The 13,779-nt window shown below is 45.8% G+C and overlaps 1 protein-coding gene across 1 annotated transcript; it reads right to left on the reverse strand.

Annotated features, from left to right (window-relative positions):
* Positions 1-101: 101 nt before the first annotated feature.
* NEIL1 (nei like DNA glycosylase 1) lies at positions 102-11,125 on the reverse strand. Its single transcript, XM_077934450.1, has 9 exons — positions 10,617-11,125; positions 8,604-8,723; positions 7,903-7,966; positions 7,220-7,319; positions 6,213-6,337; positions 5,588-5,615; positions 4,174-4,235; positions 2,802-3,048; positions 102-1,571 (listed from the first exon to the last, which is right to left on the reverse strand). The coding sequence occupies exons 1-9, from the start codon at positions 11,090-11,092 to the stop codon at positions 1,525-1,527; spliced, it is 1,269 nt and encodes a 422-aa protein (XP_077790576.1). The 5' UTR covers positions 11,093-11,125; the 3' UTR covers positions 102-1,524.
* Positions 11,126-13,779: the final 2,654 nt, after the last annotated feature.

A 13,779-nucleotide genomic window follows, 5' to 3' on the forward strand; every position in this document is an offset into this window, starting at 1 on the left:
AGTCCTAGGCTCTGGAATCAATGAGCAGAGTGGGGCACAAGAACTTAGGACTTTTTCTTGACAATTGTCTCGTCATAACACCACACCCTACAACACCATCATTTCTAGAAAAAAAATCTTTATTTGCACCAAAAAGCACCGTAAGAATATAATCAAAGGAGAGATAGAAATATAATCACCAAGAATATAATAACCAAGGGTAGAAAGTATTTGACTGAGTAACTTAAAATGCACGTCTCTTTCAAATCTAGGAGGTTATGTAGCAGTGGATCGAATCCCACTCCTTGGGCCCAGGAGAAGATTCCTGTCGGAAATAAGGCAGAGAAGGAAATACTGCAACTGTTTCAGCAGCTGAGCTCTGCTCTTGTGTTCCTGATCCAAAGGCCAATCTAGACATGATGTTAAATGTGTCTGTCAGTGGTGCTGTTTTTAATGCAAATAGTATGAAGGTGTCATTTGCTCTGGGGGAAACTGGAACGGCTTAAACTTGATTCCCGCTGCAGTCCCCTGCTGGTTGCATTGAACAACCTGCACCTTAAATGCACAGGTGTATACTGGGCCCTCACCCTGTTCAGAAGGTAGAACCTCTGACATCTCTTTTCAGGAAGAAACGGCAAAACGCATTACACCTAAATTGCAGCGCCCAGAGTCCAGGTCTTGGAGGAGCTGGAGGTAATGCCATCAGGTTGTGGATTCTTCTTGTGGATTATACAACAGTGCAATTATACCCAAAACCAAGCGAAAGCTATCTGCTGATGAGTTGCGCTAGATTTCCCTTGCCAGAAGCCCCTGCAACAGCTCCCAGATTGGAGGAGGCTGAGCTATGTCATTCCTCTGTTGTGAATATACAGTCAAACCTCAACTTACCACTGCCTCATCTCACAGTCATTCCAAGTCGCGACCGCTGCAAACCCGGAAGTAACCGGTGGGTTTGCCGCCGTTTGCGCATGTGCTGGAGCGGCAAACCCAGAAGTATCTGACGGGTTTGCCGTCGTTCACACATGTGCAAGAGTGACAATTGCCGTTCGTGCATGCGCAGAAGCGGGCAATTGCCGCCTGCGCACAACAGCGCCTCTCCCAGTGACCTGTTTCAAACTCTGGACGGACCTCCAGAATGGATTATGGTCGCAAAGAGAAGTTCCATTGCATCAAGAGAACCCTCTCTTTAACACAGGCCTCGACACCCAGAGCAGAAAGATCTCCTCCAGCGGTGGCATACGCGAAGCCTACTCGCTGTTTGGAATCGGGGCTGAGACCGTGGCCTGAATCTACAGCGACATTTCCAGAAAGCAAATCAGTGTATAAAAGGCCTCATAGTAGCTGCTCTGCTATATGTTCCTAGCAGGACTTCAAAAAGCACGTAGGTGACAAAGCAGACAATTCCCACAGTGTTGCCTGTTGCCAGGGCAGGATCCAGAAACCAACATAAGGCAGCTATGTGAGCATCGTCCAGGAGTTTATACCCCCTTTTGCCTCAGCAGCACATGGCTCAGAAGGGGAGAAGGCTCTTCTGCATCAGGAATGTTACTGTGCCTTCACCTGCCTGGGTCTTGTGGAAACAGCAGCAGTACCTGAAAAGGAATAGCAGTTAGTTAGATGGCTTACAGGCCAGACATGGGGGCATTTAGGGAGTGGGAACCAACAGTCCCATACAAACTTAAGAACCCCCCTGTTGGATCAGGCAAATGGCCCACCTAGTCCAGCATCCTGGACTCACAGTGGCTAACCAGAAGCCCCAATGGGAAACCCACAAGTAGAGCACAAGAGCCCTTCTTGTGGTTTCCAGCAACTGGTATTCAGAAGCATTGCTGCCTCTGGCCATGGAGGCAGAGCAGAGCCATCATGCACAAATTCTCCTCTATGAATTTGTCCAATCCTCTTTTAAAGCCGCCATCTAGGTCGGTGCCCATCACTGCCTCCTGTGGGAGTGAGTTCCATAGTTCCAACTCTGCGCTGCCCAGTTCCCATCACACATTGCAAATGGTCAGGAATGATGGTCTTTGGCATCCAGCAAGGTCTAGGCCAGTGGTTACCAAGCCTTTGGGGGCTACACACTGTTAGGATATTTCCGTTCCTCCTTAAAAAGGGAGCAGGCTGTTGTGTGTCACAAGCCTGCGTACTTCCTGCTCACAGGAAGTTTCCTTTTTGTATATAGCTTTCGTTTTCGTTCTGTTGCCTCGACACGAAGGCAGGCAGTCATGTTTTTCCTTTGTTCTGACCAACGCTGAATAAAGTTGTAAATATGCTCTTCTGGGTGCACCTTCTGTTGTGGAGTCTGCTGAAAAGGGCGTGCACGAGCCCTGGAATGTGTCTGAGGCTCGTGTTGCTAACTGACTGATGCTGTTCTACGGTAGACCGATGGATCGTCTGGAGATGACTGTCTCCCTGGCAGTATCCCAACACACACCACCGGCCCACCCAGTTCCATTGAACCATCCCAGTGCTGCACCCCAACCCTATAAGAAGCATTATTCAGAAGAGTGGTTTGCCCAACCTACTAAGGAAGATGATAACACAGTACAGTTCAACTTGGTAACCATTAGTTGCACGTTTCTTTAAAATCCAATATAAATTATTTAATTCAGCAAAACTGATGAATTTGATCCAGTGGTAGCAGCTTTTCAAAATCCAATAATCATTCCCACCTTCTGTGCCCCCTTCCACCTCTTTCGTCTTAGTGCCCCCCATGGATGGTACCCCCAGATCTCTGCCGCAGGTTCCCCATTCCTGCAGTGGTTGAGTCTCATTTGCTCTATAAAGCCACCTAAGGCACTCTGAAGCCAGATCGCATCTCTTCTTACCCCTGGTTTTCCGGGTTGATGCACGCCTCTTCTGGGATTCAGCCACAGCCGCTGTGTTATCTGGTGCTGGAGATTGCTGCAAGGCAGAACCCTTCCTCCGAGTTCTGGTGTTTGGTAGCTTGGCTTCCTTAGCCATAGTGTGGTCCTCTGTTTGGGGGGCAATTCTGTTCCCTTTCTTCCTTCCAGATTTCCTTGTTCCCACAACATCTTTCTGAGGAATACTGGCCACAGGCTCCAGTTTTGTGACCTAGGAGAGACAAAACAGAGCTGGATTTCACCTCCGCAATTCAAGTGTGCACCTGTGAGATAGAATAATGGAATTGTAGAGGCTGAAGGTCTCAAACCCCACAATGCAGGAATCACAGAGACAGACGGAGGTAAAGAACGATGGGGGGAACTCATTCTTTGAATTCCTCCCTTGCTTCCCTATGGAATGTGAGGGCAGGCAAAGGCACTATAAAAAGTGAGGTTGGGAGAAACTGGATTAATAACATGAAATTTAACATCAAACTGGAACTGCATGTGTGAGAGGAATGGAATGGAGAGAGAGAGAAAGAGGGGGAAGTTTCACCCTTTGAAAGGACTATTTTGGAATACAGAACGAAACCACCCCCGTGCTCTGCTATTTTCAAAGGAATGAGGAAACTGCGACAATTTGGAATGTAATCTAACTGGAAAGATAATGGACTATATTTTTTTCAGCTGAAAGGAGGAAAGGAGTCTGACAGCTGCAAGGTCAGAGGTTTTCCTATTAATCATTTGCAGTTTGGAATCAGAGCGCTCTTCCTAGGCTGGAAAAAAATGGCGAGGACAGTTTATTTGTTAGAACAGAGGGGTCTCTAACAAGCTCCTGAACCACAGGACAAAGTGACACAGAGGCTTTTGGAAAACTGTGAGACAACTGCTTCCCCAAAGTCATGATGGGAAATATCAACAGTTGGAAGATTGAAGGGCACAACATTATATATGGTTAGGACAATATCATGGGAAAATTACTACATGCAGGAAAAAACAACAATTACAGCCTGAGTACCTCACTTGAAACTTTATGTTACTTAATATATTAACACCAATTGAAACCAAAAGACTGTAGTTGTTGTATAAGGGACTACTATCTTGAAGGGAATGTAACTGAAATTATTAAGATTTTGGAACGCAGAAAATTTTAAAGAAAGCAAAGAAGAACCCATCAAAATTAACATGTGAGGAAGTCACTTTAACAGAATCATATAATTCAGTATATAAATAATTGGTTTTAATAATTGTGTTAATTGGATAAATTTGGCATCGTTATAATGAGGCTGTTATTGGAACGATATTGGAAAATCAATTTAAAAATTCTATATTTTTTTTTAAAAAAGAGCTGCCTTACCTTGGAGCTTGGGGTATCAGGATCAGGTTTTACTTTCAACTGTCTCTTGCGTGGCTTTCCTCCTGCAAAACAAAACAAAAGGTCCAGTCCCAGTTTTGCCAGCGTTATCTTAAAATGTCTCTGTTGCGTCCAAAATCATAGAAGAGAAGAGGAAGCTGCCTCATTTGCCGACTGGTAGCGGCTCTCTGGTGTCTTAAGCACAGAGATGAGTCTATGCATATCTGATCCTTCTACCTAGAGAGACCTGGGATTGAACCTGTGACCTTCTGCATTCAAATTAAGGACTCTGCAACTCAGCTATGGTTCTTCCAAAGATCCTCAGTGGGAAGATATTTAGCTCTCCCAGAATCAGAGCGCCTCTGCAAATGTAGTAAACAGGAACCTGATACTTTGGAGCATATTTTATTTTCTTGCGATTTTGGCATTTATGCCAGAAGACAATTATTAGAGGCCTTACAACTTAACAGGCTCAATTCTATGCCACCAATGGTTCAGTACCTGCTCTCGGACAGGAATGATCAAATTACTTTAATATTGGCTGAATTTTTGAGTGCTGTCCATGTAGAAAGACTGGGCCATTATAAAGAGATGTAGTGGTTCTTAATTGATCGGTGATGTGGTAGTGTTATATTGTATTATTTATGCAAATTGATTTTCTCTGGAGTTAAAGATCTGACTGGGACAAACCCTGTTATGCTGAATTCGTATTTTGCACAATTTGTATACGGTGTTTGTTTGATAATGTGTGGTTTGCTATGCCTAATAAAGGATTGACCTTTTAAAGATCCTCAGTGCAGTTTGGGGTGTGTAGTCAACTAAGTAAAGAATAGACCCATAAAAACTTAACAGCCCTATGTTAGTCATGCCTATGTTACACCAGTGGTGGTGTAGTTGGTTAGAGCGTCACACTAGGGCTTGGGAGACCAGAGTTCGAATCCACCACTTCGTCATGAAACTCACTGGATGATCGTTGGGCCAGTCATTCACTTCCAGCCTAAGCTACTTCACAGGGTTGTAGGGATTAATTTAGATTGAGGGGGGGGGAGCCGTGTAAGTCACCTTGAGCTGCATGGAGAAGGTGGGATATCAATACAACAAATAAATATTAACAGCAAAGCGCCTACTCTGAGTAGCACCTCCACAACCTACCACCTTTTGCCTTTGAGCAACCAACCTACATCTCCCAATCAAGCACTGTAGAAGTTGGCCTTGTTTTGGAGGCACATCAGGGTATATTAAGATGAAAGACGTCCTCAAGGAAGAGCAAGGAGTCTCCCTGTTTAAAAGCCTAAATCTTTACTTAACAAGCCCTGTGAGAGGCTGGATCAAAAACTATTTGCTCCCTTCGCAACCCAGTGTATTGGTATCCAGGAGAAATCACTGACAGGCAATCCAAGGAGCCCCCAATACTCACCTTTTGGGGCCATCGGTCCAGGATTGCCCTGCAAGGAAAGAAGAGGGCCCAGAATGCAATCAGTACAAAAAACAAAAACATCATCTTGAGTTTTGGTGCTGGGAACATTAGACACAAACAACTAAGTGAAGGTAAAAGGACCCCTGACCATTAGGTCCAGTCATGGCCGACTCTGGGGTTGTGGCGCTCATCTCGCTTTATTGGCCGAGGGAGCCGGAATACAGATTCTGGGTCATGGGGCCAGCATGACTAAGCCGCTTCTGGCAAACCAGAGCAGCGCATGGAAATGCCGTTTACCTTCCTGCCAGAGCAGTACCTATTTATCTACTTGCACTTTGATGTGCTTTTGAACTGCTAGGTTGGCAGGAGCAGGGACCGAGCAATGGGATCTCACCCCGTCGCGGAGATTCAAACCGCCGACCTTCTGATCGGCAAGTCCTAGGCTCTGTGGTTTAACCTACAGGTTATTTCACGCTGTCATCCAGATGCCAAGATTTACAGACCATGACATTTTGAAATGCTCACAAAGGGCCACATGTTCTCCAACCTTGAAGGAAGAGGGGCCAGCACCCTGCAGCACCCCACCCCCAGGAAAGCAACTGGTGTCCTTCCCTCAGGCTCCTACCTGGAACCAGACGGTCCTGCCGTTGGCATCGCGCAGGGTCTGCATGCCTGGGACGAAATAGCACTGAGTCCACTCCAGGAACATGGTGTAATCAGACGTCCTAACGGGATCATAACCTTTGCCACCTATTGGGAAGAAGGCAAGGAGAAATGTGAGTGCAGGACTGCATCCCTATCAAGCTGTACATGGTAACCCTGTACAGTGGTACCTTGATTTAAGACCGTAATCCGTTCCGGAAGCCCGGTCTTTAAACAAAGCGGACTTAAAACAAGGTGTGCTTTCCCATAGAAAGTAATTGAAAATGGATTGATCCGTTCTAGACAATGAAAAACACCCCATTAAACAGCAATTTAACACAAATTTTACTGTCTAACAAGACCATTGATCCATAAAATGAAGGCAATAATCAATGTACTATAAAATAAATAACACAGCATTTGTAGATGGAAAAAATTAACATTTAATTTTTTTCTTACGTCCACTGATGATAGTCATTGTTTGGATGTGGGGCTTTTATCCATTTCTGCAGTCACACAATCAACCAGTAGCTGAACTGGGTTCCACACAGTCACAAAAACAAGTCACAAGCCACAGTCACAGTCAAAAAACCGAAAAAGCCAGGCATACCAAAACGCAAAAACAAATCCTCCAAATATCACCTCTGTGTTGCACCCGGAGCACTCATTTCTGGGTTGCAATTGGACTTAGTCCAAAACGGACTTATAATAGACTGGACTTTCGTCAAGGTACCACTGTACCTATTTACTTGGGAGGAGAAGCAACAAGTTGAAGGGCAGCAAGGTTTGCCTGCACCCCTCCTCGAATTTCACTCCAACCCTGCAAATCCACTTAGATGCTTTTAAAAAAAATCAAGCAGTGTGTATACATTTTATGAAATAAAAATCCACCCATCCATCCCCCTCAAACCTACACACTTTTGCAGCTCTTGAATGATACACAGAATATGGAGGGGAAGCATTTTGGGTTGTCCTTAACCTGGTCCTTACCCAGATTCACAACCTCCATGGGCACCAGGTGACAGAGCTCCAGCAGGTCGGGGTTCTCCTGTTTCGGCTTCACCTTTTTCCTAGAGGTTAGTCCAGGTGCCTGCAAGGGGAAGGCCAGCAGTCAAGGAAGGCCGAGCAAAAGAGGACCCAGCTCAGGTGCTTCCCATTCAGCCTTCCTCCTTCCTCCAGGTTCTCTCACACATACACCCAAAGACTAATGTGCTAAAAAATAAAACTCAGTGGGAGTACTGGGAAGCAGGGCTCCCTCCATTGACACCATCAAGCTTCCTCTCCCCTCAGCTCTCCCCTGGAGCCAGGCATCCCCCTAGGCGGCCTCAGCAGGGCAGACAGGAAGCAGAAGGCTCATGTCATCAGCTTTGCTGGAGGCCCAGCTCCATCGGTGTGATGGCTTGTGAATGCTCTTCGCAAGAAATGCCTCTGCTCACTCAGAGATACATAGATACATTGGCTGAGGCAGCTGGATCCGATGGGAGCTGTGGTCCAGCGACACCCAAAGACCTAAAGCGGAAGGACAGTGACCTGTTCCACATGATGGGATGAGAAAGGCTGAGCAACAGAGCAAGAAAACTCCCTCCTTGCTTATAGGAAGCCTGGAGTCAGGAAGCAGGGTGCTGACTGGACCTGTGGTCTGATCCAGCGGGATCCTCCTCACGTCCTCTCACCTGTTCCTGGGGCTTCAGGTCCTCCAGAACAGTCCGTGCCTTCTCAAAGGGAGGGATTTTCAACCTGGAAGAGGCCGCAAGAATGATTTCAAATGACTGCCAAAGAGTTGGAACAGTGAAATTTCAGTGACACTGTGCAAATTTCATAAAATTTGATTTTTAAAAACCCTCAAAAACAGTTTACAAGAAAAATACAACAATGAAGTTACCAATAAGAATTAACAACAATTTAAGACTTGCGGAAAGTCTTAATAAACTAAAAACAGGTTAAATGTTGCATTATATGCTACCTACCTGAGCACAACCCACCCAAGACAGCTCACGATATCAAATACAACGTAATTAACAACCGCTAAAGTAAGCCCCAATTGCAGCAATTTTTCAAAAAAAGCACTTTTCAAAAGGCTAGTGAAAAACAAGACACGACAGCAACATCAGAACTCAAAAAACTCTCCCTTTGAGGACAGCTCCTGAAAAGGCCTTGATGGTTGAAGAATATCTGCTTCAATTTTGCAGCACAGAGGTCGTGTGCAGCTTCACGGGGAGGGAGTTGCACAAGGAGGAGGACACCACAGAAGAGGAGTCATCGCTTGTGCCCACGATTACAGAGGTTTCCAGGACCAGAGCGACCTGGGCAGGAATGCTCCCAGCCTGGCAGACTCTGCTCCCCGGGCACAAGCGAGAGTCAGACACCTGCTCACCTGTAGAGAATCTCAGCCCGGAGATAATTGCCAACACCGTTGAAAAACTTCTGGTTTAGCAGAGCCTCGCAGATGGGCTTGTCAAAAGCCTTGTCCGAGAGGTTCCTCAGCACATTTTCCCTGCAACAGAGGAGGGCTTGTTAAAAGGGCTGCTTAGCGCCTGTCTTTTTTATCTGAAGGGCCACAGTCACTCATCACAACCTACCGGGGGGGTTGGGGGCAGAGGCAAAAGTGGCCTGACAAGCAAGAGGCGTTATCCCAGTTCAAGGGCACATTCCAGCCCGGCCAAAGGTCTCAAAGATGTGGCTGAGAGGGGCATGATTTGACAAGAGTCCCAAGGGCCAGGTAAAGAGGGGGCTGCATTTGGTGTGAGGCTCCCCAAGCCCTGGGCTTAACAGGAGTCTAAAGCTTCGCACTATGGGACGCGGGTGGCGCTGTGGGTAAAAGCCTCAGTGCCTAGGACTTGCCGATCGAAAGGTCGGCGGTTCAAATCCCCGCGGCGGGGTGCGCTCCCGTCGTTCGGTCCCAGCGCCTGCCAACCTAGCAGTTCGAAAGCACCCCCGGGTGCAAGTAGATAAATAGGGACCGCTTACCAGCGGGAAGGTAAATGGCGTTCCGTGTGCTGCGCTGGCTCGCCAGATGCAGCTTGTCACGCTGGCCACATGACCCGGAAGTGTCTGCGGACAGCGCTGGCTCCCGGCCTGTAGAGTGAGATGGGCGCACAACCCTAGAGTCTGGCAAGACTGGCCCGTACGGGCAGGGGTACCTTTACCTTTACCTTAAAAGCTTTGCACAAACACATGATGGAAACTAAATGGCAGTGTGACATAGTGGTTAGAGTGTCGGAGAGCAGGGTTCAAATCCTCACTCAGCTATGAAGCTTACTGGGTGACCCTGGGCCAGAATAACAGCTACGGGGACAGCAGCAGTGGGCCCACGGAGGAGCGTATGAAGTAAAGCCGATTTTCCACATTCTCATTTTGGGAAGGAAGCGCCTTCACAGCAAAGCCTAAGGGCTAAATGAGAGCCATTCATTTACCCAGCCAATCCCCAGTCAGAGCCTGCTGTTTCCCACACCAATCAAAACAAATCTATCTGATCCAGGCCCCACCTAGAAATATAGAGATCTTCTATATACAAATATACAGTATTTTAATTCTATTACTATTTCATTGGGTTGTTTTTTTATAACTATGGGTCCCCCCCCCCCCAAGTTTTCAGCTGCTCCTATTTTATCTGTAAGCTGCCTCGAGTTCCTGTTGGGGAAAAGGTAAAAGGTAAAGGTACCCCTGCCCGTACGGGCCAGTCTTGCCAGACTCTAGGGTTGTGCGCTCATCTCACTCTATAGGCCGGGGGCCAGCGCTGTCCGCATACACTTCCGGATCACGTGGCCAGCGTGACAAGCTGCATCTGGCGAGCCAGCGCAGCACATGGAACGCCGTTTACCTTCCCGCTGGTAAGTGGTCCCTATTTATCTACTTGCACCCGGGGGTGCTTTCGAACTGCTAGGTTGGCAGGCGGTGGGACCAAACGACGGGAGAGCACCCCGCCGCGGGGATTCGAACCACCGACCATCCGATCGGCAAGTCCTAGGCACTGAGGTTTTACCCACAGCGCCACCCGCGTCCCACGTTGGGGAAAAGGTGGAGTATAAATAAATAAAGTCAGAACAAGGCCACCTCCCATTTTTGAAGGGTCTTTTCTTTTCCCAAGATGTCAGGAGGAAGCCAGCTGCTTTCATAAATGAATGAGGGGGGCAGGCGAGACTTTTACCACTGAACCACCAATAATTTTCTTAAGTCAATAAAAAAATAAATTAAAAAATAAATGAATGAATGAGGGTGGATGTGACGAAAGGGGCAGCAGAGGAGGTGGGAAATTCACCCAAATTGAGGAGCCAAAACAACTTTACCAGCCGCAGATATTATGCCACTGGGGGGGGGGGGGACACGAGTTGCTGCTCTGCCTCAGGCGGCAAAGCGCCTTGGGGCAGCCGCTATAGGCGATCCTCACCTGAACTTCTCATACTCCAGCATCACACAGGGCCCTCGGTCCACCTGCCAGGAACTGCTCACCTCCCATCGGCCAAATCGGCGGAAGTCCACGAAGCAGAGGGCGCGGGGTGGGCTTCCTCGGGTGTAGAAGCGCAGGTGCGCATGCTTTGGCATCTCGGACACGGGGACAAATTTGAAGTTGCCAGACATACCAAAACGGAAGATGATATCCATTGGCTCTTGAGCTGCCTGCTTCCCTCGGGCTGCAGAGAACCGCCTTTTGGAAGGAGCCGGGCCCTCCTGTTTGAGCGGCGTGAGGGTGAGCCTCAGCTCCTTGCCCCTCGACACGGCCGAGATCAGGTACCTGTCGCTCTCAAAGGGCACCTCCGGGTTCTTGCTCACTTCCGACTTCTCCACTTTACCCGAGAAAATGAGACCCCCGCACTCCTCGTTGATGTACCGGCTGTTTAGGAACAATTCTGGACCTTCCGGCATCCTAAAGACGTGGAGGAGCTGAGATAGGAGACAAGAGGGAAAAGGTGAATTTTTAAAATGTTTCTTAAAGAGAAGGGTGGAAAGCGTCACACCTGGGGTCCCAATGCAGCCCTCCGGGTACCTGTATACAGTACAGTGGTACCTCTGGTTAAGTACGTAATTCATTCTGGAGGTCCGTTCTTTTTTTTTTTATAATAATTTTTATTGATTTTACAACATTAACATAAACATAAACATAAACAAAATACAAACAAACAAAACACGACTTCCCCATACCTCTCCTTCACTGCATTCTTATTTTAAGATCCTTTTTTTCTAGCAATCCATCATTCAATTTTGTATTTAATTCCCTTTAAGAATTTTCTTAATTTCAATTTTAACAGCTGTAATTCTCTAGATCATATCCCTCGACATCTCAACATTCCACAATTTTACAACAATTTTTAAGATAAACTTTAAATTTTTTCCAGTCCTCCTCCACTGTCTCTCTCCTCTGGTCACGAATTCTGCCGGTCATCTCTGCCAGTCCCATGAATTCAATCACCTTGGTCTGCCATTCTTCCAGAGTAGGTAGTTCTTTAGTCTTCCAATACTTTGCCAGAAGAATTCTTGCTGCTGTGGTTGCATACATAAAAAAGGTTCTATCTTTCTTTGGAATCATTTGGCCGACCATGCCCAAAAGAAAGGCCTCCGGTTTCTTAACAAATGTCCACTTAAGGATTTTCTTAATTTCATTATAGATCATTTCCCAGTAAGTCTTAACCTTCGGGCAGGTCCACCAAAGATGATAAAAGGTTCCTTCACATTCATTACATTTCCAACAGTTGTTATTGGGCAGGTGATATATCTTTGCAAGTTTAACTGGGGTCATGTACCACCTATAGATCATTTTCATTATGTTCTCTTTTAAGGCACTACATGCCGTAAATTTAATGCCTGTGGTCCATAACTGTTCCCAGTCCGCAAACATAATATCATGTCCAATATCTTGTGCCCACTTAATCATAGCTGATTTCACTGTTTCATCCTGTGTGTTCCATTTTAGCAGCAGATTATACATTCTAGACAAATTCTTAGTATTGGGTTCTAGCAGTTCTGTTTCTAATTTTGACCTCTCCTTCTGGAATCCTAGTTTCCTGTCCTGCTTAAAAGTCTCGTTAATCTGGTGGTAATGTAACCAATCTCGGACTTTAGGCTTTAACTTCTCAAAGCTCTTTAGTTTCAACTTTTCACCATCGTATTCTATAATTTCACAATATTTTGGCCACACTGAATCCATATTAAGTTTTTTTACCTCCTTGGCTTCCACTGGTGATAACCACCTGGGAGTTTTACTTTCCAACAGATCTTTATACCGATTCCATACATTATACAATGCTTTCCTGACAATATGGTTTTTGAAATTTCTATGAACCTTTACCTTGTCATACCATAGATATGCATGCCAACCGAAGTTGTTATCGTAACCTTCTAGATCTAAGATATCTGCATTCTCAAGAAGTAGCCATTGTTTCAACCAGCAAAAAGCTGCTGCTTCATAGTAGAGTCTGAGGTCCGGCAGGGCAAAACCCCCCCTATCCTTTGCATCAGTCAAGATCTTAAATTTTATTCTGGGTTTTTTGCCCTGCCAGACAAATTTAGATATATCTTTCTGCCACTTCTTGAAACATTCCGTCTTATCTATAATTTGCAATGTCTGAAACAAAAACAACATTCTCGGCAGTACATTCATCTTGATAACAGCAATTCGGCCTAACAAGGAGAGTCTCAGCCTAGACCATATGTCAAGATCTTTCTTCACCTCCAACCAACACTTCTCATAATTATCTTTAAATAGGTTCACATTTTTAGATGTTAAGTTCACCCCCAGGTATTTCACCCTTTTTGCTATTTCCAGCCCAGTTTCCCTTTGAAAACTATCTTTTTCCACCATAGTCAAATTTTTCTCCAGCACCTTTGTCTTATATTTATTTAATTTGAAACCTGCTACTTGCCCAAATATTTCAATTAATTCTAAGACTCTTTTTGTGCTGGCTTCTGGTTCTTGCAATGTCAACACTAGATCGTCTGCAAATGCTCTTAACTTATAATGTTTCGTTCCGACCTGTACTCCTTTAACCAACTGATCCCTTCTGATCATGTTCAGCAAAACCTCCAGTACTGTTATAAACAGTAGAGGGGATATTGGGCACCCCTGTCGTGTCCCTTTCTCAATTGGAATCTCGTCCATAATCACCCCATTCACAATTAGTTTAGCTTTTTGTTCAAAGTATATTGCACCTATACCGTTTTCAAAGTTTCGGCCTACCCCCATCCCTTGAAGATTTTTCTTCATAAAGCTCCAACAAATGTTATCAAAGGCTTTCTCTGCGTCCACAAAAATCAACACCGCTTTTCTGTTTATATCAGTCTCCAACAGTTCCAAGATATCGATAATATTCCTTACATTATCTGCCATATGCCTTCCTGGGAGAAAGCCTGTTTGATCCTTATGGATCTCCTCTAGTAGAACTTTCTTAAATCTTTTTGCCAAAATATCTGCAAAAATTTTATAATCCGTATTCAAGAGTGATATAGGGCGGTAGTTCTTAACTTGATGTTTCTCAGTTTCTGTCTTCGGTATAAGTGAAATAAATGCTTCTTTCCACGATTCGGGAGCCTTTCTCCCCTCCAAAATTTGGTTGCAA

Source organism: Podarcis muralis, chromosome 9 (genome assembly GCF_964188315.1).
Source record: "Podarcis muralis chromosome 9, rPodMur119.hap1.1, whole genome shotgun sequence".
In the NCBI taxonomy this organism is placed as follows: domain Eukaryota; kingdom Metazoa; phylum Chordata; class Lepidosauria; order Squamata; family Lacertidae; genus Podarcis; species Podarcis muralis.